Source organism: Macaca thibetana, chromosome 11 (assembly GCF_024542745.1).
Source record: "Macaca thibetana thibetana isolate TM-01 chromosome 11, ASM2454274v1, whole genome shotgun sequence".
NCBI classification, from domain to species: Eukaryota; Metazoa; Chordata; class Mammalia; order Primates; family Cercopithecidae; genus Macaca; species Macaca thibetana.
Window position 1 is genome coordinate 29,896,791 of NC_065588.1, and position 25,537 is coordinate 29,922,327.

A 25,537-nucleotide genomic window follows, 5' to 3' on the forward strand; every position below is an offset into this window, starting at 1 on the left:
GTAAATCTGTAACGTCTCTACAATGATTAAGTTTTAACTATCATAGAAGAATTAAAATAACTTCCTCCATTTTCCCAGTGTCTCTACTGATTTTTCTTATGATTCAGGATTCATAAAAACATAAATTTCCTAAAAAAATACTGTCAGGAAATTATTCCAATAATCTCAAAGGCTTAAGTGAGGAAAGCTCTGGGTCTGGCTTATTTATTGCTATACCCCTGCACTGAGTGACTCTATTATAGTCACTGTATTATAGCCACTTAAATATTTATTGAAAGATTGAATAAATTGAGTAAATAAATGAATTTGTCCCTATTTACTTAAATTAAACATAATTTTGCTCTCTGCTAGGGCTCTTGTTTTGTTACAACATATTGCTTTATCTTGCATCTATTTATATGTATGCTCTTTGGCTTTTCAATGAGCTTGTGAAATTGTGGCTAGGGACCCTGCTATTCACTCACATATTCCCCTGGTAGAATGCCTTACACCAAGCAAGTATAGTCAGCCCTCCATATCCAAAGGTTCTATATCCCTGGATTCAACCAACTGATGATCAAAAAAAAATTCACTAAGTAAATAAGTAACAAAAGTACAACAATAAATATAATACAAATAAAAACCAATATAGTCTAACAACTATTTGCAAATTATGAGTATTATAAGGAATGTAGAGATGATTTAAAGTATACAGGATGATGTGTGTAAATTATATGCAAATACTACAGCATTTTATATAAGGGACTTGAGCATCCTAAGATTTTGGTGCCTTTGGGGGTCCTGGAACCAATCCTTTGCAGACACTGTATTCATTAACTATTTGTTGATTACATAATTAATAAAGCAAATGCTGAATCATATCAGTGTGTCAAATTAAACCCCACCTAAAATATTTAAAATTTCCATCCTTCCTGAGATAGTTTATGATCCAATTTTTGTTCTTCTTTAATAAAGAGGCGATAATTCCCAGTAACTCCCTCTCCCACAAAGCCAAGGTCGTTTTCAAAAAAATAATTCATCAGGGCCAGGTGTCGTCGCTCACGCCTGTAATCTCAGCACTTTGGGAAACTAAGGCAGGAAGATTGCTTGAGCTCAGGAATTCAAGACCAGCCTCAGCAATGTAGCAAGACCTTGTCTCTACTTAAAAAAAAAACTAATAAAAGCCCGGCATAGTGGTGAGCACCTGTGGTCCCAGCTCCTGGGGAGGCTGAGGTGGGAGGATTGCTTGAGCCAAGGAGAGGGGGGTTGCAGCAAGCTATGAACATGCCATTGCACCCCAGTCTGGGCAACAGGGTGAGACCCTGTCTCAAATAATAATATTAATGATTTATCTCTATATCTTCTGGAAAGTACATATCTTTTTCTATTTCTCTGTCCTCCTCCTACTTAGAAACTTGAATTGAAATCTACGACTAAATAATAAGTTCCCCGATTTTACTTTGCCATGTAAACTGTTTTGTAAAAGGCTACATTTCTCTGCCTCCTTCTTACACTTCCCTCATAACCTTATGAATGTAAGCACCCTCCCTAACATCCTTCCCTAAATAAATACCCAGCTTTCAGACTCCTCTGTCCCTTTCATTGTTACTATGGATTTTTTTCGATTAGTACAAAAGCTTGTTGTAACTTTTTTTTTTTTGAAGGTCATTTTGCTAATAGGATTTTCCTCTTTTCTTAGGAACCAACCTTAACCAGTTCCTGATCACACTGCCAAAGGCTGCCTGTGTTTTATGCACTCTCTCTCTCTGATACCTCTGAATTGAAACTGTTATTGCCCTACTCATTTCTTCTTTCATGCAGTAGTTGTCCCCAATATGCTCTAAGCACAGATTTCCAATTGTATATGAAGAATTATTTGTCAGAAATAAAATACTGTCTATGGTTTTAGAGTATAACATGCCATTGGCCCAGCATCACATATTCTATATGTCTAGTTAGTAGTAGTCCTTGATTATTTTTCTTCATATTCTATCCAAAAAGAACATTAAAAACTTAAGTCTCTCTCTGATGTTTTTCAATTCATATCAAAACTTTTTCATCATAATTTTAAATACTTGAAAGGATCTAACTGCCTATTCATTGTAGATATTGACATTTCAAAATGAGGCCATAATGTTCCTGTATTAAATCTACCAAATGGAATTTGAACACTATAGCAACTTGAAGCTCATCATCTTCCATTTATCCAAACATGAATAGGTTCTTCTTTAATTGGTAGACACTTCATACCCTTTCTCCTTGAACTCATACTTTCATTGTATTTCCCCCTCACCATTTTTGTAAATTACATAGTTATGCTTAAAAATATTGTATTTATCATCCTTCTCCCTACAATAAAAATATATACAATTAAATCTATATTTTAAATTTCTCTTGACCATAAGCCTCTAACTGTTAAAATTTAAATTTTTGTACTACTATTCCAATTATTGTTAATTCACAGATGTTTGATATATCATAAATAAAGCATAAAATGATAATTAATAAGTATAAAAATCACCTCTTAATAACCTAGGTACAGCAGATTTCTTTTCAGTAAGTTCAGTTGTCCGTGGCTGAATCTTACCTTGCGTTAGACTATGACAGCAGGCAGCATTAATACCAGCTATTCCTAGCTTTCATCTTCATAGGCTGTTCACATAAATAAGTGAAAATGGAAGTAGACCTGTTACAGCAATGACTTTATTCTTTGAACTCCAAGGTATTGGAAAATATCACATAATGATCTATCACCTTACATAATTTTTAATAATCTAGCAGCTGACAATGTAATCAGGTCCTCCTTTCATTTTGTCAAAAGGAAACAATTTAAACATGGCCATCATTAGAGTGACCTGTCATTACAGTCATTTACTGTCACAATGTCTTTTAAGTAAAGCAGAACGGCTTTACTGAAACTCGGCAAAGGGCTATTATTTATACCTCATACTCACCCACTTAAAGTCACCTTGCTCAGTCTAAAATACTCACAAAGAGTTGGGAAAATGACCTTTCACAATGTAATTTTTTAAATAAAGTGATCTTTCTTCATCACCCAATCAACATATATTTTTGTCAAAACTTTGAGCTTACAGATTTAGAATTTTGTTGGTGGAAAATGCCCATCATATAGCCTAACTGGCAAACCAGTCTTCCTCATCAAACCAACTGGTTAAATCAGACTTCTGTGTCAATTCAAATAAACATATTATTATGCATCCCCATGACAACTATGTCACTTCTGAATTCAGAGGAGGGAGAAGGGAACCACCATGACATCTTTACTGCAGGTGTGTTCTCAGGCAGATCAGCTTCAGAGAAGCGTCCGGAGAGATGCAAGCTGAGGCTCTGGAAAAGAGTCTTGTAAAACCGTGGTGCCCATGGACCTCTTATCAAGCTTTCATCTACCCTTGGCCAGGCACGTAAAACAAACCAGCTGTGTTCACCGAGCCAGGAAACAAAGTAGCTTTAAAATGCCATCTGATTCATAGAATGATTAAATAAATATTTTAAAGAGGGCCATAGCTATCAACACTTTTTTTTTTTTTTTTTTTTTTTTTTTTGAGATGGAGTCTCACTTTGTTGCCCAGGCTGGAATGCAGTGGTGCAATCTTGGCTCACTGCAACCTCCATCTCCCAGGTTCAAGCAATTCTCCTGCCGCAGTCTCCCAAGTAGCTGGAATTACAGGTGCCCACCTCGGCGCCTGGCTAAAGTTTTTCATAATTTTAGTAGAGATGGGGTTTCACTATGTTGGCCAGGCTGGTCTTGAACTCCTGACCTCAAGTGATCCTCCCGCCTCAGTCTCCCAAAGTGCTGGGATTACAGGCATAAGCCACCACACCCAGCCAATCCTTTTAAAGTAAATTTTTCATCACCCACGCAATAACTGCCCTTCCTATTAAGTAACATGGGAAACAACACGTAAGGCTCCTAAGTCTGTCTTTCTAACTTGAAGAATGTCAGTCTAACTTTGTATAGTACTTCCCCAGCACTTACAGTTCTGCATAACAAACATTATAAAATAGAGCAGGGTGAGAAAAGATAGAACATAAATGTGGAGCAGGAACAATGACTCAGCACGCTAAGTGTCTCAAATGGCCCTTGCTGCTTAAAACACATTAGGACTTAAATTATCTGCAAATACAAAACTGAACAAACTGTGGCCATTTATTACTACCTGTAATAATAACAGCAGTTATTTAGAAAAGCAGTTAAATCCAAGAGGTGCAATAAAACCAATTTGAACACTCAAAAGGAGAAGTTGTCAAACAAATTGATTTATATATAAAGACAAACACTTTAGTAGAATGAATTCATGTGGTTTTGAAAGGGAAAAAAGATCAGCTTAGTTTACATGTATATATCTATATACACACATATCGACATATACACACATATTTACATGTATATATATGTGTGTGTATACACATATACATACACACACATACTCATATTCATTATTTCACTGAGATCCAATTACACTTACCGCCTCAGTATGAATAGGATGCACAGCGAAAAGCAATGCCGTTACAAAAGCAAGTCCACGATTTTTGAAGACAGTTTTATCACAGGTGTACATCAGCACAAGAGTCACTAAGCAGTGCAAAATTACATTTACTGCATGAAAGTAGAATGGGTTCATACCAGTCAAAAATATGTTTAGCCTGTAAACAAAAGAAAAAAGAAAAAACTGCATTAGCTACAAACTCAACATAAGCACAAGGAAAACAGACGGAATCCATCATTTAAAAAGATAAGCTATTAGATTAATGATTTTTAAATGATACCCAACGTTGGGTTATTTTTTATCTTTGTGTATGTATCACATTTTTGCTATTTCAGAATTGTCCCATGTGCAGAAATCCATGCATATACAATACAATATTATTTCAGGGAACTTTGACCTCACTGAGAAGGCAAGCAAACAGGTACTGAGCTTGTTTTTCCATCACTCCGTGGCTAATGCGAATACGCCCCCTTAATATTCTTGTTTTCATTGCTGGCTCTTCCCAAGCAACTGAATGTTGAAAGGGAAGTCCCAAGTGCCGTGGATCAGAGCCACATATACCGGAAATGAACAGAAACCATGAAACTACGATTGTAGTCACAGTTCGGACAAATGAGGCATTGGTCACACAGTTGGGACAAATGAATGTGTTCTCTCACCCATGGTGCCACCAGGAACCAGGTTTCTAGATTATGCACCTGGAAGCATCACCTCATTACCACCCCACAAAGGAAGCTTTAGGGAACCTACATGCTATTACCAGCTGCAGCTGAAATGAAAAGATGAGCAAAAGCATCCTGTTCCAGAATGTGTATTAAATATTTTTGACATAAATTCCCACAGATCTCAGTACCTGATTTCTAAGACTATGACAAAGAAACTAAAAGAGAACCACAAAGGGAAGGAAAACCAATTGTTCAACATCTTAAAAAAATACTTTCATGAGACAGAAATGCAGAATAGAGAGACTTTTGAAGGTTGCCTTAAATTTAATAACAGGACATAATATACCCAATTGATTCTGTGGGGTTACAGAAAAAATACACTTGCACAAGATGATTGTTTCCAGGGAGCACTGACGCCCTAAGTGGTACTGCCTACAGTTGTCTGTATTCTGGTCCATTTTAACAAAACAACAATCCTAGGTCTTCAATTCTCAGGCCTTTAATCTGCTTCTCTTATAGAAACAGCTCCTCTTTGCCAAAACAACTAAGAATGAAAAAGTCAGCTTTAGAGATGACATGCGTATTCTAAATAACTGACGTAATTCATGCACAGCTTTAACCTACAGAATTTTAAACATCTCAAGATTTATTTGGACATATGAATGCAAATGTCATAGTTACTAATAAACTCCATTTTCACTCCCACTGAAGTAATCAGAGTCTTAACTAAGCCTAGAAAACTAAATTGTTGTATTGGATCCAACTCCAGGGCTCTGATGCAAGATTTGACTCAGCTGTATGTTGGCAGCCTCATTAGTCTGCACACACCCCAGCATCCTCAATACAGAAGCCTGGTGGGAAATTTGCCCATCCAGAGGGAAAAAGGAAAAGGCAGTGGACTAGAGAACTCACAGGTCCAACTAAAGCAGGGAGACCAGCATGACATTCCTGGATAGAAACACACATGAGGCGGCAGAGCTGCTTGAAGTCAGAAGGCTTGGGATGCGAGAATTGTGAAGGAAGAGCAAGACCAAGTCCAGGTCCCTGGAGAACTTGGATGCAGTTCCCTAACAGCCCATCCCTCTGAGACTGATTTTACACTGAGTTCTACTTCATCAGGCTGAGCTTTCCAGACCAACTAAGCCATTCATTTAAAATTCATTCATACCAGTGACAAGGATGACAGAAAACAGGCAATCTGACATCTGACTGGTAGGTGTCCAAGTTGGAAGGTCTCTTGGTTGGCGACATGCATTGGAGGCTTTAAAAAGGTATGCACTTTTGCCTGAAAATTCCACTTCCAGGCATTTTCCATAAGGAAGTAACCAGAAAAGTTTATATAAAATACAAAATATATATAAAGTATATATGTAAATATATATATAAATACATATACATGTACATATACATAGAAAAGATGGAAGAGTGAATGTACAAGAATGGATCTCACAGTGTGAATTATAAAAATGGCAATAGTGAGAAAGGCAAGATATCTAACAAGCCAAATCCTTGAAAATTTGACTATTCCCATGGATCCTAAAATTTCGATAATAAATTTGGACTACAAATAATAAAAAAGAACGAAAGGCTTATTTTTGCAAAGTATTTATTATTCAACCATTTGAAAAATAAAAAGCATCATGAGAGATGGCATCATTACTATATTACCATACTCTCATCAGGTATTTAACATATATTCCTTTCTCCTTCCAAAAACAGTATAAAATGGTAGGCATGAGTCACCTTTGTGGTTCATATGCATCATATCTGAAAATATCGAGGTGTTATCCATGTTATTTCTTGAACTTAGTCAAAATCTTAAAAAATTCTTCTGTGAGACAGACATGCAGAAGAGAGAGACTTCTGAAGTTTGGCTTAAATTTAATAACAGGACCTAATGCACCCCATTGCATCTGTAGGGTTATAGAAAAAACACACTTGCACGAGGTATGGTTCATGCATCAGAAGCTTAAAAAGGTACACTCTAGAATGCCTGGTGTTTGAAGTGAATTCAGTTAGATCCCAAAATATAAAATAAATTGCTGAATGAGGAGCCCCCGCAGTAATGACATAACGGTGTGAAAGTCCCTTACCTGGAACCCAACATTGGTGAATCTAAGCTTTAAGAAATCACCCTGAATCTGGAGTTAGGAGTATATTTAAAATATCTAAAAAGATGGAGAGTGAATTCTCCAAATTACAGACAAGTGAGCTTGAGATAAAATGCTAACAAAAGCTTCTAGCATATCCTACATGTGATCATAGAGAAAAGAATCTCTGATTCTGGGAGATAATATGGGTTCACAAAAACGGGGTTCACTGATTAGCCTCATAATTTAATAGAAAAGGCGATGTGATGGATGCATCACATCTTTATTTTAACAAAGGCATTTATCAAAATCTCTCAAAATCTCCCTGCGAACAAGATAGCCTAAGATAGATTTGTAGCAAACACCAAGAGCAATGAATAATAAATCAATGTCTCCTTGGACTAAGATCTCCAGTGTATGCCACAGGGTTCTGATATTACCTCTGTATTTTCCAATATTTTTATCAAAGTTTTAATGAAACTATACAGTGTATACTTATCAAGATACAAAATGCCTTTATCTGGAAAGGAAAGTTAATGTACCAGAAGAACTAACTGACATTCACAAAGAGTTTAAATGGCTGAAATTGTTAACTAACTCTAACAGGATTAGACAGAACAATGGTAAGAGTAAAGGCTCACATGGGGATATAAAATAACAAAATACTTGCAATCTAGATTAAACCGTACATAGGTTACTGCTCTGGGGCTTTTATTTGCCTTCAACACAGAGTTAACGTGTGTCGGTTATCAAAACAGACCAAACCAGACAGACAGGGAACTGCACAAGTCAAATAATTTTTCATTTCAATTCACACAATTAGGTATTTATTAAGTACATACTACATGTCAGATATGATTCAGGGCCCAGAGATACAAAGAGAAGTAAGATGTGGCATCTGTTCCCAAAGAGTTAATAGCAGAGTAGGGGCAGGCAAGGTAATTAAACAGCTAATTCAATGTTAAAGAATTCTGGCAGTGGAAGAACTTACCAGGTGCAGAGATGGGGAAGAGGGAGGTATTCTACCTGAGGATGGGAGAGGCAACATAGGTGGTATCCAATGTGGGGCAGCAGACCATCAGAGTGCTTTTTAAACACAGAGCACCTTCACAGGAGAACTTCGGGATGCTAAGGGGGTAGGGAAGACCCTCAGAAATGATGCCTCTTGAATGTAGCTTTGAGGAAATGGAAGATGCTCAGCCTAGAGAAAGATGACAGAAATGATGCCAAATTCTCCAGGGGAAAAGGTATTTGCCATATTTATGGCTATATCCACAGTGTCTAGCACAATGCCTCAATCATGATTATCACACATTAAGCATTTGGATGAATGAATAAACATGAATGAATGAATGAATGAAAAGCAATACTAAAGGAATGCACTTATTCTAAGTAGCTCCCTAAGGGGAAACTACAATCCAATAAAGATGTTGCAAACTGGCTTCACAAAGGCTAGGTTTAGCCTGCAGGTTGTTCTGTTTTACTTTCATACCTCTTTTTTATTTACCAGGGTTTTAAAAACAAGTGGCTTCATATAAAAATTTCCAGCTTATCTTAAAATACTAGAAGACCTGACAACTCTGGGCCTACATGGCTGCATGGAAATATCTGTGTGCCCATCTCGAGAGGACAAGGGCGCACAATTTGCTGTAGTCTCTACCAATTCCTATCATATTTCTAACCTGAAGGCATTCATTTATCATTACACGCACAATTTTTTTTGTACAGTAAAGACGAAAGTGAAATATTTCTTGAGCCTACATGACTATCACACGTGGGCAATAAGACAGTCAAAATGACTCCTTGAAGAAAAATGGAAGAAAGCATATTTCTGGAAGAGGAGAATATTCCCATGTGCCTAAAATGCAAAGTATTACAACATAACCTCACATCCAGCTCACTTCACTCACTCTAAGATCAGCCTGACCCTTTAGCATTTCAATTTTCAACTTTTTATATGCAAAGTACTGAGAAGCAGGCTTCAGCTCAAAGTAGGAAGTAACACTGAAGCTAGTACACATTTAAACATCTAAAATTATATCAGGTGCTTGGATAATCAGAAATGTCCACAAAGAAGTATAATGACAACTCACAAGAAATACCATCTAAAAAGAACATCTCAGGATCTATATCACCCTGAATGTACCCCTATGAAAGTACTTAACCAATTTTTTAAAAAAACTCATTAACTATATTCCTCAAATATTTTTCATACACTATAGGAAACTAATTTCTTTTTGTCATTGTATCATCTCACTCAGCACACAACAGATTCTAAATGAAAATTTACTGAGCTTACATTAAGTTGCAGTTGGAAAAGATCACCTTTCCCTTTGACTTTAAGAATCTCTAACTTTATTTGGTGTAGCCTTCATTCTTCATTTAAAACTAAGCCAAGCAGTAGGAAATAAAATAATTTTTTTTTCTGAAATAATCTTAATAGCCATCGCTCACTATATGAAAACCTTCCAGAGTTTGGTAAATATGAATCCAAATCGCCCCTTCTCCATCTGAACTCCCTCTGCCTTTCTGTAAAACTTCCCAGAAAGGTAAGGCCATGAGTTCTTAGATAAGCTAGTTTGCAGCACTGCCATATCCCTTCCCAGGAAAGGGCATAGGGTCACACAATCTGGCACCAAAGGGGTTGTGGGGTGGAGAGAAAGGGAGAAGAAAGAGCTGTTGGCTGCCCTCTGCCTCCTCACTCACACAGCCTGGAGCTTAACATAAACCCCATCACTGTCTCTTAAGTTTCTTCTTTGACAATAGCTCTGGTTTAGGAAAAAAACAAAACTAAACAAAACAAAACAGTAACAGTCTGTATTTGTGAAATAGAGACACACAGTAGGGAATATACTAGAGTCTTCCTCAAAAGAACCCCAACTCCGTGTCAATCAAATGGCTCTACCTCAAGGAACTGGCATAGGTCTGTAAACTGGGTAAGACATCATGACTCTCCATGTGGTGACCCAAGCCTGATTCCTGGCCCTGAACCCGGAGTTTTTCTGGAATAAATTTCAGCAAAATTTTAGAGGGCTGCCCATCTACTTCATTCCTAGGGACAACATGATTAATTGGCCACCACCAATGATTGTTGCAGGTCAAAACATTCTGATTATCACTGTGTCCCAGAGGCCCATCATGATCAAGGCACTCACCTTGTCTTTGGCAGCTAAGCTCTGCCACTTGGTCTTTGGTACTCCAGGATCCCAACACCCCATGAATTCAGAAAGTTCACCTCAATGGCAGCATCTCCTACATCACACCTGGCCTACAGAAGAGATCCACCAAAGAGCTTCTCGAAGTTGCAGGTGCTCCTTCACCAATGTAATTCTCAATGCCTCAGAAAAGGGAAAGTCATCTGGCCCTAGCTGGGAGTACAATGGAGGCATGAGAGGGTGTGTGTGCAGTTTGCATGTGATGAACGCATGCCGGCATTCCTATCTCAATGAGCCTTTGCGTTCCTTTCTCTACATTATGCCAGGGAGATTTTGGCATCTCAACCTCATTAAACATGGGCCCCCATGAGTCCCAGTGGTTCTCAAGCATCTTAATCATCTGGTGTGGTAGCTACAATTGTTGATTCTCTGATCCCATCCCAAGGTATTCCAAGGCAGTAGATCTAAATTAGGGCCCAGAGATCTGCCCCAAGCAAACCAAGTGGTTCAAAGTCAGGTGATAACTCAGAACAGTGAGAGACAGGTCTCAAAGCTTAAGGAAAGGCTGCTAGGATTGCCCAGCTTTCCAGAAAAGCACAGATTTTTCACAGTATTCTTTTCCAAAGAAATACAAACCAGGGAAAATAAAAAATTAAAAGTACCCCTTTATTATCTGTTTCTGGTGTCTCCAGTGATGGGTTCTCCAACACTTTCCGCATGGGTTTCCACAGCCCAGTACAAAGCACACAGCACATTCTCCTGTCTTCCTCTATTACTGTTCATGTTTCTTTTTCCCAACCTCTCACCATCATTACAGATCTCAAATGCTTATGAGAGGTTTCCATAGTCTTCTTAGATCATTCAACCAATAAATAACAACATCTGGTTCTTCTCATTTTTCCTCTAAGGCAAATCCCCTTGGCCCTCAATCATTTTGGTTGCTCTTCTTCTGCATTCCCTTCAGAACCAGGAATAAATCAGCAAATCATCATTGCTTAATATATCTGAAGTACAAAACGATGTAGTTCCCAGGCACCAATGCAAACAACAGTCCAGAGGGGAGATTGACACTCTGCAGCCAAGGCAAAATTCATGGCTTTCATTTGAGTTCAATGCATCACATCCTTATCTGGCTATGAGGAATCTGCCACATGGGAAAGCTGCCCCATGGGAATGGAGGTTATTGTCACTGTTATATTAGTACTAGAGTAATAATACAGTTATTAGAGTAATAACTGTACAAAAGAAAGGGTAAGAAAACTGAAGGCAGGAAGATCAGTAAATATATCTGGAAGGTAGCAAGTCCCAGAAGAAAATCCTCAGAAAGACAGTCAGCAAATAATAAAAATTAGGACAGACCAAGGCCGAATATTTTAGTTTTAACTGAGCTGTCAACTTTTAGCATTTTTTTAAAAAATGTGTGTTTGGTGTTTGGTGGAGTGCCTGGGTGTAATGCAGTTCTGACTTCAACTTCCCAAAATTAACACAGACTCCCAGTTGAGGGCAAAGTCATCCACAAAACTCCTCACACTTCAGAAATCAGCCACAAGTTCCTCGAGCTACTGGTACTTCTGACTAACTGACTACATAATCAGGGCCTCCCACAACTCTCTTAGGTTTGATCATACATTAGAACAACTCACAGAAATTGAGAAACCCCTATACTTATGGTTATAGTTTTCTTATAAAGGTTACAAGTCAGGACCAATCAAAGGGAGAAATCTATGGGTCAAGGTCCAGGAGGGTCCTGAGCATAAATGTTCTGTTTCTACAGGATGCTTCACCCTCCCAGAACATCAAGGTATGATTACCTACCAGTGAAGTTCAAGCAAACTTCAGTGTCCAGAGTTTTTATTGGGGGTTCCAGTATGTAGGCATGATTGATTGAATCACTGACCACGTAACAATTCAATTTTCAGTCCCTCTTCCCTCCTAGGAGGTTGGGATATAGGAGAGATATCACATGCCTCACAGTCCCAACCCTCTAATCATATAATTGGTCTTTACACCACAGCCAGCCCTCATCCTGTAACCATCTAGGAGCCCACCATGAGTCAGCTCCTCCTTAGCATAAACAGGTGTGATCCCAGGAGTCCATCATGAATAATAAGGAAACTCCTCTCACTTGGGAAATTCCAAGGGATCAGAAGCTTCCTCCCAAGAATCCAGCATGAAGATCAGAAAAATTCACTGTCATGTTAGTTTCTCTGATAAAATATTTTCAAGTTCTTGTACTCCCTTTGATCCAACAAGGCCATTCCTCACAGAAAGCACAGGCATGGATGAATCTTAGGACCCTGAGATCGGAGTGTAGTGAGAACCTCCTATAATTCTGGGTTTTGAAGGCACAGCTGCTGTTTCTCGCCTTGAACTTTGCAGCAAGCATCCACCAACCATTTGTGCTGCAATCTGCCACCTAAGAAGAGTGAGATCCAAAAGTGCTACAGATCCTCATTGTCTACATAGAGTTACAGTCCCAGCAAGTTACAATAGAAATTCAAAGTCATCCCTTTCAGAATCTCTCAGTAAAAGGAACCTACTGGTATTCTCTGTATATATCTGAGGAAATTCCTAGTCTGCCTCCACTTTTCTCTTTGAGAGAGAAAGAACAAAGGTAAATTAGTGAAAAAGTAAACCAAACAAACTTTTCTCTACATTATGATCATGTAGCCTTACCTTAGTATTTACCTGAAAAATTCGAGCATTCACAAAAAGGATTTATTCATTCTTTAAAAAACTAATTTATTTTTAACTGACAAATAGTATTCCATCTTTCAATGATAATTCTTGAGTCCCTACTTTGCAAGCCAGGCTTAGTTCTAGGTGCTAGAGATAAACCTCATGGAACTTACACTGTAGTGAGGGGAGGTAAAAGTCAATAAAAATGATGCTAGATAGCATCATTTAGGGGGATACTAAGGCAAAGCAGGGTAAGGAAATAAGGGTAAAACACAGAGGAGTGTTTGCTACTTTAGATCACCTGGCCACCAGGGAAGGCCTCTGGGATGAAGTGACATTTAAGCAGAAACCAAAGATGGTGAGCACACAAGCCCTGCACAGATCAGAACAAGGGTTCTGGAATGCTGGTGCAGAGAATGAGGTTGAGATTGGTAGAATAGGCGTCAAAGAGGTAGCCAGGGTTCAGATCAAAGAGGACTTCATAGTACAGAGATTATATCTTATTATTTGGGAAAGAAACATTGCCATTATGTGGGCATGATCAGGCATTCCTTACCCCTCTTTTTTTTCTTTTTTTTTTTTTCCTTCTTTTTTTGTTTTAACGGAGTCTCATTCTGTTCCCAGGCTGGAGCGCAGTGGTGCGATCTCAGCTCACTACAACCTCTGCCTCCCAGGTTCAAGCAATTCTTCTGTCTCAGCCTCCCAAGTAGCTGGGACTACAGGTGCGTGCCCCACCACACCCAGCTACTTTTTGTTTTTTTAGTAGAGATGGGGTTTCACCATGTTGGCCAGGATAGTTTTGGTCTCTTGACCTAGTGATCCACCCACCTCAATCTCCCAAAGTGCTGGAATTACAGGCAGGAGCCACCACGCCCGGCCTCCTTACCCCCCTCTTTGAGTTGATGACATACTCAAAGTTAGGAAAAATATGAATGCAGCTCCAAAGACAGACAGAAAAGACACTGGTTGGTAATAATAGACTGCTTTGGAAGGTGACTTCCAAGCCTTCATTCAGGGACTCACCTATAAAAACTCTCATGAGTCCAAAAATACATTCCTCTCACTTTCCATCCCTCCTACACTACCAGACTGTAGTCTAAAGCATATCCTACTAGATTATAATCACAACCTCCTCCTCTTGGAGCTTCCAAGATAACCTTACAGTGGCATAAAATTTTCAAAGGCAGTTTTTTATTTTTCTTTATAAAATTTTTCTTGCCTCCAATCACATTTGCCCTTGGTATTTCTGTCACTGAACATCCTAGACAATCTAGTCAAACATCGTAGAGAATCTTTACTTGTCACCTATGATAGACTTAGAAAACAAACTTATCAGCCTTGTAGCAACAGGCTGTGTCAAAATGAAATTCCACAGAAGTCAAATGAAAAGGAATAGAACCAAAAGAAACATATCACCATTTCTTTAAGGTTGTGGGCATGGAGGTTAGTTAGTGCTTATTTTCATGGTTGGTATGCTATTTGTAACTAAAAGATGCAAACTGCTGCAAAAACCTTTCAAGATCAAACATTAAAATGCTGCAAATTCCTACAGCTGCACATATTATGATAGTCTATTTTTTAGCTCTGACATTTTAAACCACCCACTTTCACTCTTATGGTTTATATTACCATCAGAAGCTCTTAATAAAATAAAACATTATAGTGAATATAATCTAATAGGCTAAACACACAGGGAGAGAATCAGGAGTTTAAAGTTCTTTAATTTGCTGAGTTTCCCCATCTTTAACATTGAAAAATCATTGGTTCTTGCTTATTGAAGCAGACTTCCACTTGCTTACTGAATGGAATGGCACTGTGAACGATTCAGCAGTATCTTCTTCCCAAGAGAAGGGGGGTATAAAATTAAAAAGCTAAGTTTATTTGAAACCATTCAGGACATTTTTCAAGGGAGGTATTATGTATATCATAGAGTTTGGTTCTGTGTCAATTCACTGTCTACAGAGTAGCTTAATACATTCCTCTTGATTTCAGGCTTACAAACAAGACATGGCCAGGGAAGGATAAAGAAGCAAAAAAAAAAAAAAAAAAGTTACTGTTACAGAGTCACAAATGTTTTGATTCTGTACCACTATGGTCCAAAAATATTCCTGCATACCCTTGGGCATGATCTTATGAAAAGACGGAATCTGAGATTTGATTGGAAACAGAAATTTATTATAATCTAAACTCACTTCAAGGAACACAAAGAGATGGTCATTTGTATCAGTTAGGGTTTCACTAGAAAAGCAGAGCCACCATGAGTGATTCAGAAGAAGGGATGTACTATGGGGATCTGACCTTTTACAATTGCTGGGGCTGGTTAGATGCCTATGTAAGTGTGATGCTTCTGTGTCTATAACCCAAGTTGTAAGCCGGCAGGGCGGCAGGGCCATTCTGGAAGAGAGGGTGAATGGACTTGAAGTAGGGTGAAGCAAGGGCAAAATGGAATCCACAAGAATGAACTAAAATACATGTCTGTTTCCCACTGCCTTTAAGGTTCCAACTTTAATAATGCAAGAGGCTTGCAAAAAGACTGGCACTCTTCCCTGCAGAACTGCATACATACCTGCACCATGATTCCAAGTAGCTGAAAGAGGAGATCTGGAGAGCACTGGAGGAGCTGAGGGCCTGGGTGCTTCTGCAAATGAACAGCACGTTCACCAACATTTCTGTGACAAACTGCACGAGGCCTGGCAGCAACAAAACCTATACCAACCTTCTGAATGTGATCTCAGCCACTTCACTTTCATCTTCCAAATCTTGCAGAAATTTTTCTTATGGTCAGTCCTAACCCAGATCATCTTGCAAAGGCAATTCTAAGAAACCTAGTCTCAACTTAGCGAAAGTGACATAGTGCAAAGCCACCATATCTTGGTAAGCTGCTTTCATATTCCACTGTCCCATCCCCTCAAAACTGGTCAAAGTAGATGGTCTGTAACCCATTTCCTCATTTCAAATTTTAGCTCATTTCTTATTTGAAAAAATATATAATTAGTATCTTTACTACCTGAGCAAGCACTTTTATCATTTATTAGTACACAAGCAAGCACCTTTATAGCAAAAAGTATTATGCATCTATAAATTGCATTTATTCTTAAGGAAATTTCTAGCTCTTAGTATGTGTGACATACATTCAGTGAATCAAAAATCAACTTATGTTTTAATAAAAATATGTTTGGAGTTCTGCACTGGGAAAGGTCCTGTGAGGAGAACAAAAAGACAAGCTACAGAGTGGGAGAAAATATTTAGCAATCACATACTCGACAAAGTACATGTATCTAGAATATATAAAGAACTTCAATACTCAACATTAAAAAAAAAAAACCTACAAATAGACAAAAGATACAAAGGCACATTTACCACACTCTTTGGTTTAATATCAGATGTTTAATAACTTCACCCATTAGGGAATGGTAAATTAATGAGGTACATATAGAGGTGTGATATCATTACATGTCTATCAGAATGGCTACAGTAAAAAACAGCAACAATACAAAGCGCTGGCGGAGATGCACAGAAACTGGATTACTCAGACACTGCTGGTAGGAACATCTGGAAAACAGTGTGGCAACTTCACATAAAGCATATAAACATGCAGCCATCACATGACCCAGCAATTGGACTACTGGGCATTTATCCCAAAGAAATAAAAATTTATGTTTATATATTTTTATTAAAACATAAGTTGATTTTTGATTCACTGAATGTATGTCACACATACTGAGAGCTAGAGATTTCCTTAAGAATAAATGCAATTTATAGATGCATAATACTTTTTGCTATAAAGGTGCTTGCTAGTGTACTAATAAATGATAAAAGTGCTTGCTTAGGTAGTAAAGATACTAATTATATATTTTTTCAAATAAGAAATGAGCTAAAATTTGAAATGAGGAAATGGGTACGTGGATTTGTATAGCAGCTTTATTTGTATTAGCCAAAAGTTGGAAACAACCCAGATGTCCGCAACAGGTGAACAGTTATACAAACTGTGGTATATCTATACAATGGAATACAACTCAGTAATAAAAAGGAACAAACTATGGATACATGCAACAGCCTGAAGATCCAGAGACATGCTGAGTGAAAAAAGCCAATCTCAATAGGTTACATACTACGTGACTCCATTTATACAACAGTATTAAAATGACAAAATGATAAAAATGGAGAAGAGATTCATGGTTGTTATGGATTTGGGTGAGGGGATTATAGATTAGGCAGTTGTTAAAGATTAGGTGTCCATGACTGCGATAAAGAAGTACCAAGGATCCTTGGGATAGAACTGTTCTATATCTTGACTGTGGTGGTACTCTCTGAAATCTACACATATGATAAAGCTGTATAGAACTAAATACACACTTAGTAAAATAAAAAAAAAAAGAAGTACATATAAAATGGGTGAAATCTGACTAAATGCTGTAGATTGCATCAATATCAATTTCCTGGTTGTAATATTATACCATCATAATGCAGGATGTTACCATTGGGGGAAATGGATAGAGTATAAGGAATTTCTATATTATTACTCAAAACTGCATGGGAATGTACAATTATATTTTAAAAAAATTTTTTAAAGGGGTTTGAAATCTCAAAGTTTTTGCTCAAGCATAATTTAAGATACAGTTAAAATTGTTTGCACAGATTTAAAGGGCCCTTTGAATTGTGTTTTCACTAATTATCTAAAATGAAAATCATAAAGATACAATCTATGTGAAGTATCTAGGCCAATGCTTGGTTCATAGTGAATAGTTAATAAATGTGGCTTTCTGTCCTTCTTTGTACCATCCTGTAGAGTTGTGTGGGTCTAAAGTCATTTATGTCCTCCAGCTTCATGCTATCACACTAGAAGATGCAGTTTCACCTTAGGTGACTATAAAGAAAGCTGTCCAGTCTTATTTAAATCAATGCATGTGAGCACAGAAAGACTACTTAACATTCTCTTTCTGAAGAGGCAGTTATCTCTTTCCAATTAGTGCTGTGTTGCTCCTCTAGATTTGCAACTCAATCTTCTCAAAAAACAAGTGTATCTTTCACAGGCAGTGGCATATAATACACAGCAAGCTATGCCTCTTAGATACCAAGCTGCTTGTTACAATCAATGATTACCGCAAGAGTCCCTCAGCTCTCTTCCTCCTAAACCCCCCAACTCTCCTTTGCCCTTGTTCTGTCAACCCCTAGCTAATCTTCCTCTTAATCAATGGTCTTACTTCTTTGTCTACTCCCTCCACCCCTCCCTTCTGCTGTCTCCATTATGAAGAAAAATAAAACATTTTAGGTGAGGTGCAGTGGCTCATGCCTACAAGCCCAGCACATTGGGAGGCTGAGGCTTAAAGATCGCTTAGCCAAGGAGTTCAACACCGGCCTACACAACACAGGAAGATCCCATATCTACAAAAAAAAATTTAAAAATATATCTGGGTGCACGGTATGTGCCAGTAGTTCCAGCTACTTGGGAGACTGAGGCAGGAGAATTGCTTATGTGCAGGAGTTTCAGGCTCCAGTGAGGAATAATCGTGCCACTGCACTCCAGGCTGGAGGACAGAGTGAGATCCCATCTCAAAAAAGAAAAAAAGAGAAAAGACAGAGAAAAAAGAAGAAAACCTTCTAGAAAGTCAAGAAGTGAAAATCCCCTTCCCTACTCTCCAGCAAGTAGGTACAGGCATTTGACTCTGCCCTTTTTCATTGAAAAACACTCAGACTTTTGACCAGGATGATCTCCATGGCTGTTACAAAGACAGCAAGCACATCTCATGCTGTGAATTTACACACCTTAAATTAACCAACAACCCTGACGGTAATAAATGAAAAAGCAGGTCAATCTGGAAGTGAAACATTTATATTCGTCCCAAGGAGATTTTAAGAAACATCTGGGAAACTGAATAACGAGGTTAGCCGAGGTGATCTTTGAGCAGAAAACCAGAACAACTTTCTAAGAGGACAAATGTCTATAACATATTATCTTCAAAGTCAAATATGTAATTTTCTCACTCTCCTTAAAAACATTAAACTTTCAGTGGAAGGCGTAAGTCAAAAACCCATGAATTGTTGCCGATTGCTATGGTTTCCTTTTCTAAGTCATCGGAGACACCTGTCAAGAGGCCTAAGCCTCTTAGCCAGAGCAGGCCTTTCAAGCTGCCAACCCCGTCTCAAATAATCATTACCATAAACACGGGTTCCTATTACACCCGTTGGAAAAAGGCTGAAAACGCCGATAATAGCGCACGAATATTATTTCAACGGTTTTGACCGGCGCATTAAAATAAGCTTAAATGCTGAGCCACATTATAAAGGGTTGAGTCAAGCTCTTGATTGTGTAAGATAGCACTTCTCTCAAATGAGCGCTTCTCTTCTTTCCTCAGAAGCTAGGCTTCTTTTTAAATTAAAGAAAATACTCCACCCCACAAAAACCTGGCATATTCTCGGTTCCCTTTACACTTATTCACACCAGAAACGCTGAATCATGACTCCGAGATTGTAAAAGAAAAACTATTTCGGCTGGGACCCCAGGGTCCCTGGAGAAGCCTAGGCTCTGCGTTACTTCTCTCTGCACCTTCTGAAGTCTAGATGCAGAGCGGTCTGGCAGATTGGAGAGCCTCGGGGAGCAGCCAAGGGTGCAAGGCGGGGGCTGGGGGCTGGGGAGAGTCTTCAGCTCCCTCTCCTAAACCCACGCAGCCCTGTCAGCTCAAGGCTCCCGCCTCGCCTCATCTGAACGAAACCCTTAAGAGGCTGATACACTTCCCATCTGCAAAGCTGCCCAACAGCCTCCGAGAAATTCTCAACTTGGAAGCATAGCCACCACCGCCACCCCTCCGGAACCCTCTAGGTCCGCGCCAGTCCCACTTGGTCACGATCAGGCAGGCGATGGGGTGCGGAGGCGGTTCCACCAGCCCGCTCCCAGCACTGCCTCGAGAGAGAAGCCCGCTGAGAGCGCAGACACTTGAAAAACTCGATCCCAACTCCCCAGCGGGCGCCTCCCGAACCGCCCCGAGAGCCCAGATAAGCCGGGCACTGGATCCCGGAGCACAGTGCCATGCACATCCTGGAGAGGAGGGAGGTGTGGAGGGAAAGGGCGGCAAAAATGAAATGCCCCCAAGTCAGTCCCGCAACTTCTCCCGGACCGAGGGACGGGCGGAGGGTAGAGGAGGCAGCCGCGGCTAGCGCGAGGTGAGAGACTCACTTGAAGGTGAGGACGCAGAGCGGCCGGTAGGACTTGTGGCTGGTGTTCTCGGCCATGCCCTTGCCCCAGAAGTCGTTGGTGAAGATGCTCCAGCGGAGCGGGGCGCCTGGCCGAACGTCGGGGTTGTTCACGATCGCCCACACGTCGTCGTGCACGAACTCGCCCTGCAGGGAGCGGCCGTAGCACAGGCAGCTCGCCCCGGCCAGCAGCGCCGCGGCCCCGGCCGGCGCGAGCCCGCAGCCCTGCCGCCGGGAGGGTGCGCGGTCCCCGCCGCCGCCTCGGGCAGAGGTGGTCAGCACCATCGCGCCGCCGCCGCCGCTGCTGCCCTGGCCTCTCCCGGGCGTCTGGCATCCTCCCCTACCGGGGCCCCGGCGGCGCGCGGCGGCTGCCCGGAGGGGAGCTCGGGCATGGTGCTGCGGCAGCTGGACCCGCCGCGAGCGCCCCGCGCTCCGCCGCCTCCTGCGCCGCCGAGTTGGCCCAGCTGCAAATAAACAGCAGTCCCCCCGCCTCCCCCGGCCATCGCCACCTCCTCCGCCCCACTGCGCATGCCCGCTCGCTCTCTCCTCCACCCCCCAATCCCGGGACGCGGGCCGTTTCCCCCCACAGCCCGGCGCCCTCTGCCCCCGGCCCGCCTCGCGTGCAGGTGGAGCGGGGTTCGCGGCGCGCGGCTGCCCGGGAGTTGCGGAGAAGGGCACCCCGGGGTCCCACTTGCGGTGCCGGGCTGTGCTCACCCTCACGCCCCCGCCCCCATCCTTCTCCCCCGAACCGGGCTGGGGAGGGGCACATCTGGCGGACCCCTCCCGGGGCAAGTAGGCGGGTTTAGCAGGTGCGCAGCCTGGAACCCCCACACCCACCTTCCAGGGAGAAAAGTGCCGCTGCTTCCCGGGAAGTTCCCGGCTTTTCAGCACCCGGGACAACAGCAGCGGTGCCCGGGGAGACGCTCTCCACCCGCCCCGTGCTCGCGTCCAGTCGCCGGCTGAGTGTTCTTCTGCCCGGGCTTTCTCTCACCCGCCCGGCGCCGCGTCCCGCAGACCCAGCCTCCTACGGAGGAACCCGCGGGGACAGGGAGCACCTTCACCAAAGCCAGCAGAAGGGGTCTCCCTGGACAAGGACCTGCTCGCCCTGCCCGGGTGTGTTCAGAGGCGCCACCAGCTCTTTAACTTACCGCCCATTTCTTCGCCCGCACTTACGAAAAGTACCAGGTTCGAGTTTTGGTTTGGGCCTGGGAGCCGAATTGGCTTCTGAAACGTTTTTTATTTTATTGTTAGCTTAAACTCAAGATAATTTGGGAGATGCCAAGCAAAAAGCAAACTACTTTTTCTATCTAACTGGATCACTTGGGTCTCATTATTTCCTGGGCTGTGGGCGTGTTTGAACTGTTCCTGCTAATTCAGTAAAGGGCAGCGAAGAAGGTGGGGATGAGGGGATGGGAGGAGAGATTTGTATTAGGGCCTCTGGCTTTGGTTCTTAAACTTCCTGAAAGATTGTTTTCTTTTTAAAAATACTAATTATAATAATGTATCCAGAGTGATGATTACTAGAATTTCTCCAGGTCTGAAAGTTCTATTTGTTCTTTCAGGCACCTTGTAAATTTCCATTGCTGTGTTAGAAATTACCAGGAATTTGACACATCCAAATAGAAAAACTGAAAATAAGAAGTCACCCTTTTATTCTCATCCTCCCCAAATCCTTAAAAAGCTCACTGAAAAAATAAAATCCAGAAATTGTTCCTCTGCTATGAGTATTTGTGTGACTCTTTACTGTAACAAGTTACTTTTTAAAAAATTTTAAGACATCTGAGCAGTTGAAAAGTCAATGAATTAAGATAAACTTAAAATTGTAACTCAAAGTACGTTTCACCCATTTTCACTTTGTTTATTTGGTGACTTCAAATTAGTGACAGAAATGAAACTGGAAATCTTGGACATGGATGTTTTCATTCTTTCATCAAAATCTTTCACCCTTGGTAACCTTAATATCCAGACTTTAATATCTAGACACACCTGACCCTATCTCCCCATAAAACACACTACAGCCTTTCCTCTTCACTTGCCTATTAACTTAATACAAACATATTAAGGAGATTCTTTGTGCTACAATGTGCTAAGTAAAGGACTGGAAGACCCAAAGCTGCTCCTGTGTCTGTGTGTGTGTGTGTGTGTGTGTGTGTGTGTGTGTGTGTGTGTTTAACACCATAAAAGTCTAGCTTTCTAAGTTAACAGCTGATTGAGATAGTGAGGTTATCTTTGCTGGAATCATAGTTGATGTAATAGGTCAATGTCTCAATCCTTACTTATAATTAACAAAGGCTTTCTAGAGAGAACGTCTTAACCCAAAAGGGTGACTCTAGGCCAGGTGCAACGGCTCGCATCTGTAATCCAAGCACTTTGGGCGGCCAAAGCAGGAGAGTTGCTTGAGGCCAGGAGTTCAAGACTGGCCCTGCCTCAAAAAAGAAAAAAAAAAAAAAAAAAAGAATGGCCTCTAATAGGCCATTCTCATAGAGAGACTCTCATAGAGAGAGTCTTTTTTCCTTCCTCAAATCATCCTTAAGTCATCCTTGTCCAAGAAAGACCTCTGGCCACCCCCTTCTCGGAGTTGTTTTGTTTTTTAGATGGAAACAGTATCAGAGTGCTCCATGACCATGGAGAGTAGTGCAGGACTCAGGGCTGAGACTCCAAAGAGATCATAAAAAGAAGAGATAAAGGAAGCTTCAAAGTGGGATTCCTGATTACATAATCTTTCCTCTAAGTTCAGTGGCATCTTTATTCTATTTAGCTCTCAGATGACAAATTTGAGATTGACTTAAAATAGTGAAATGCTTCAAGTCTTCTCAAGGACAAACAATCAGTAAATATTTTAAAAAATTAGTTCCTTCGGGCCTGGCACAATGGCTCACTCCTGTAATCCCAGAACTTTAGGAGGTTGAGGTGGGCAGATCAGGTCAGGAGAGCGAGATCACCCTGGCCAACATGGTGAAACCCTGTCTCTACTAAAAATACAAAAATAACCTGGGCATGGTGGCACACGCCTGTAGTCCCAGCTACTTGGGAGACTGAGGCAGGAGACACGCTGGAACCTGGGAGGTGGAGGTTGCAGTGAGCCAAGATCACACCATGGCACTCCTGCCTGGGGACAATGCAAGACTCTATCTAAAAAAAGAAATAATAATAAATAAATTAGTTTATTCACAGCCGCATCACCTTCTGATTCAACACTGCTCTGTGTTGTAGGAAAAGTATAGAAGTACTGATGTCAGAGAGAGGTTTACATTGATATGCCAGCCCATCAAGCCATTTGCTTCTCTGTTAAAAAGTGGAAAACACCCATCTTGGCTAATAAAGGGATCCAAAAGGAAATTAGATTTAATTCTTGTTATTTAGCCTCTGATTATTTTTAAAGGATTGATAATTAGAGCAATACTACCTCCTAAAACACCTTGTGTCCACTCAAAGCCATTTATAATAAAACTTACATTATTGTAGAAGTACCTCTCTGAGGCTCATATAGATTAAGTCACTCATGCAAATTAAGATGGACCATATTTCTAAAAGAGATTAGGACACAACTAAAAATAAATCAAGGGCAAGATATTGTAATAAAACCAATTTCAGATTACTGCTGACAACAATTCTTTGCTTGACCAAACTTTAGTTTTCCAAATCTTTTCCTAGCACTGTCAGTGTACTTCCTTGTAAAATCCAGTTTTAGCAAAGAACACTACAGTCAGTTTGGCAAGAGAGTGATCAGATATCGAGGGTAGGGGGTTCTTGCTGTATTTGAAGTTGAGTCCAATCTCTCCTCCCCACTGAAGGACCGCATTGCAGTGGTCCCTATAACTATCATGATGGTCCCGAATAAATTCTACCATGCTTTAACAAGTATTGTTGAATAATTTATTTTATTTTAACACTGCCCCCTGTGCTTGTTTTCAGCCTAATGATATCCTCTATTCAAATATAACCTATATAAATGGCCAAATGCAATATCACAAAGGTGACAATACCATTTACAAAAGAGATGATAATATAGTTTACATTAAAACATAAATTTTTGTTGTCTAGTTCTTTAAATATTACTGTTCTTGAAGAAAATACAGAAAAGTAGAAAGAAGAACAAAAAAGTTTAAATTACCCCCCACCCCATGGGCCTTCTTAGAGCACGTACAACAGGCAACACGTGCTCTAAGAAGCTGGCTGTGGGCTGTGCCCAGACCTGGGCCCACACTGGTGACAGGAGAAGCAACAGTGGTAGCGCGGCTGCAGCCCCAGGAGGAAAAAGGGGCTCTCCATGGAGACTGTCTTTCCTTCCATCCCTAAAGCCTCTCTCTGTGTCACCTGCACAGTAATACAATTTAAGAGTATCAAAAATTATTTGTGACCTTGCATTTTCTGGCACTCAGGCAATAAACTTTGTCAGTATATTACTACAAGATTAAAGTATACCTATGTACATTGCAATAAAACATATTGCAGGAGAGAAAAACTACCTTTTTCTTCCTGGCTTGATCTCTGTAACAAAAGACAGATTAACAAGAGAAATGCATACAAATTCGTTTAGTATATGTTTTACCTGACACAGGAGACTTCATAAGGAATTGAAGACCCGAAGAAATAGTTAAACCTGATTGTTTTCAAACTATGTTTGCTGAAGAATAAAGAAACATGGAAAGATATGATAGGATAAAAATGGGTATGAACTAAGAGTTGTAAAGTGGGGGAACCTTAGCAAGGCCTGTTTGTTCATATTTATCTGGGAATCACTGCAGCTTTGGAAATAAGGACAATCTCCTTGGAAGATAGGAAGGGCACCTCTCACATGAGCGTCTTATGACCTGCTTCATGGGAAGATCAGAAAGTCCTTCCTGAACCTGCCATTTCTTGAATTCCTTTGGCTTAAAATATTCAATATGTCAAGGTGTCATATTTTGGAGTAGCATGTCCTGAACCACATCAATATCAAAGATTTACCAGAATTCTTCAAAGAGTGGAATCTCTGGCTTTGAAAACTGCTGCAACATTGCAAAGCTAATATCCATAGTCTTAGAAATTATTGTGTATAATAGAAAAGAACACTGTTTTCATCTGAATGTAATTTTAATAACACATTTTATTTTACATTTTAATTATACATAAATCAAAAAGCTAGTTTTAGTGTTTTATACAACCTCTACAACTTATAGGAAATGTCAGAGGAAGCACTAAACTGCCATTGTATAAATTTACGTCTTAAATTAAAGTCAGACTTATACCAAACAGATTTGAATGAAGACTTAATTTTTTTTTCTTTT

The 25,537-nt window shown here is 40.3% G+C and overlaps 2 protein-coding genes across 6 annotated transcripts in view; one reads left to right on the top strand and one right to left on the bottom strand.

Annotated features, from left to right (window-relative positions):
* TMTC1 (transmembrane O-mannosyltransferase targeting cadherins 1) overlaps positions 1–20,743 on the bottom strand; it is a 282,846-nt gene extending 262,103 nt beyond the window's left edge. For 2 of the 5 annotated variants that reach the window (XM_050748517.1, XM_050748516.1), the window contains exons 1-2: positions 20,251–20,743; positions 4,467–4,644 (exon numbers count right to left, since the gene is read on the bottom strand). In XM_050748517.1, the coding sequence (XP_050604474.1) occupies positions 4,467–4,644; positions 20,251–20,552 (480 nt within the window). In that variant the 5' untranslated portion in view covers positions 20,553–20,743. Of the gene's footprint in view, positions 1–4,466; positions 4,645–8,233; positions 8,604–20,250 lie in introns of those variants that run through there. The other 3 variants (XM_050748520.1, XM_050748518.1, XM_050748519.1) reach the window with 2 other exon arrangements.
* Positions 20,744–20,795: 52 nt separating this feature from the next.
* On the top strand, positions 20,796–21,951 carry LOC126931576 (uncharacterized). The gene is made up of 3 exons (XM_050749981.1): positions 20,796–20,963; positions 21,064–21,452; positions 21,830–21,951. The coding sequence occupies exons 1-3, from the start codon at positions 20,796–20,798 to the stop codon at positions 21,888–21,890; spliced, it is 618 nt and encodes a 205-aa protein (XP_050605938.1). The 3' UTR covers positions 21,891–21,951.
* Positions 21,952–25,537: the final 3,586 nt, after the last annotated feature.

What these genes read in the sequence shown, in the direction of transcription:
- LOC126931576 (XM_050749981.1), top strand. Translation starts at nt 20,796, where the DNA reads ATGCCCGCTCGCTCTCTCCTCCACCCCCCAATCCCGGGACGCGGGCCG. An exon ending in ACCCCGGGGTCCCACTTGCG is followed by an intron (nt 20,964 to 21,063) that starts GTGCCGGGCTGT and finishes CGGGGCAAGTAG; the next exon opens with GCGGGTTTAGCAGGTGCGCA. An exon ending in GCACTTACGAAAAGTACCAG is followed by an intron (nt 21,453 to 21,829) that starts GTTCGAGTTTTG and finishes TTGTTCTTTCAG; the next exon opens with GCACCTTGTAAATTTCCATT.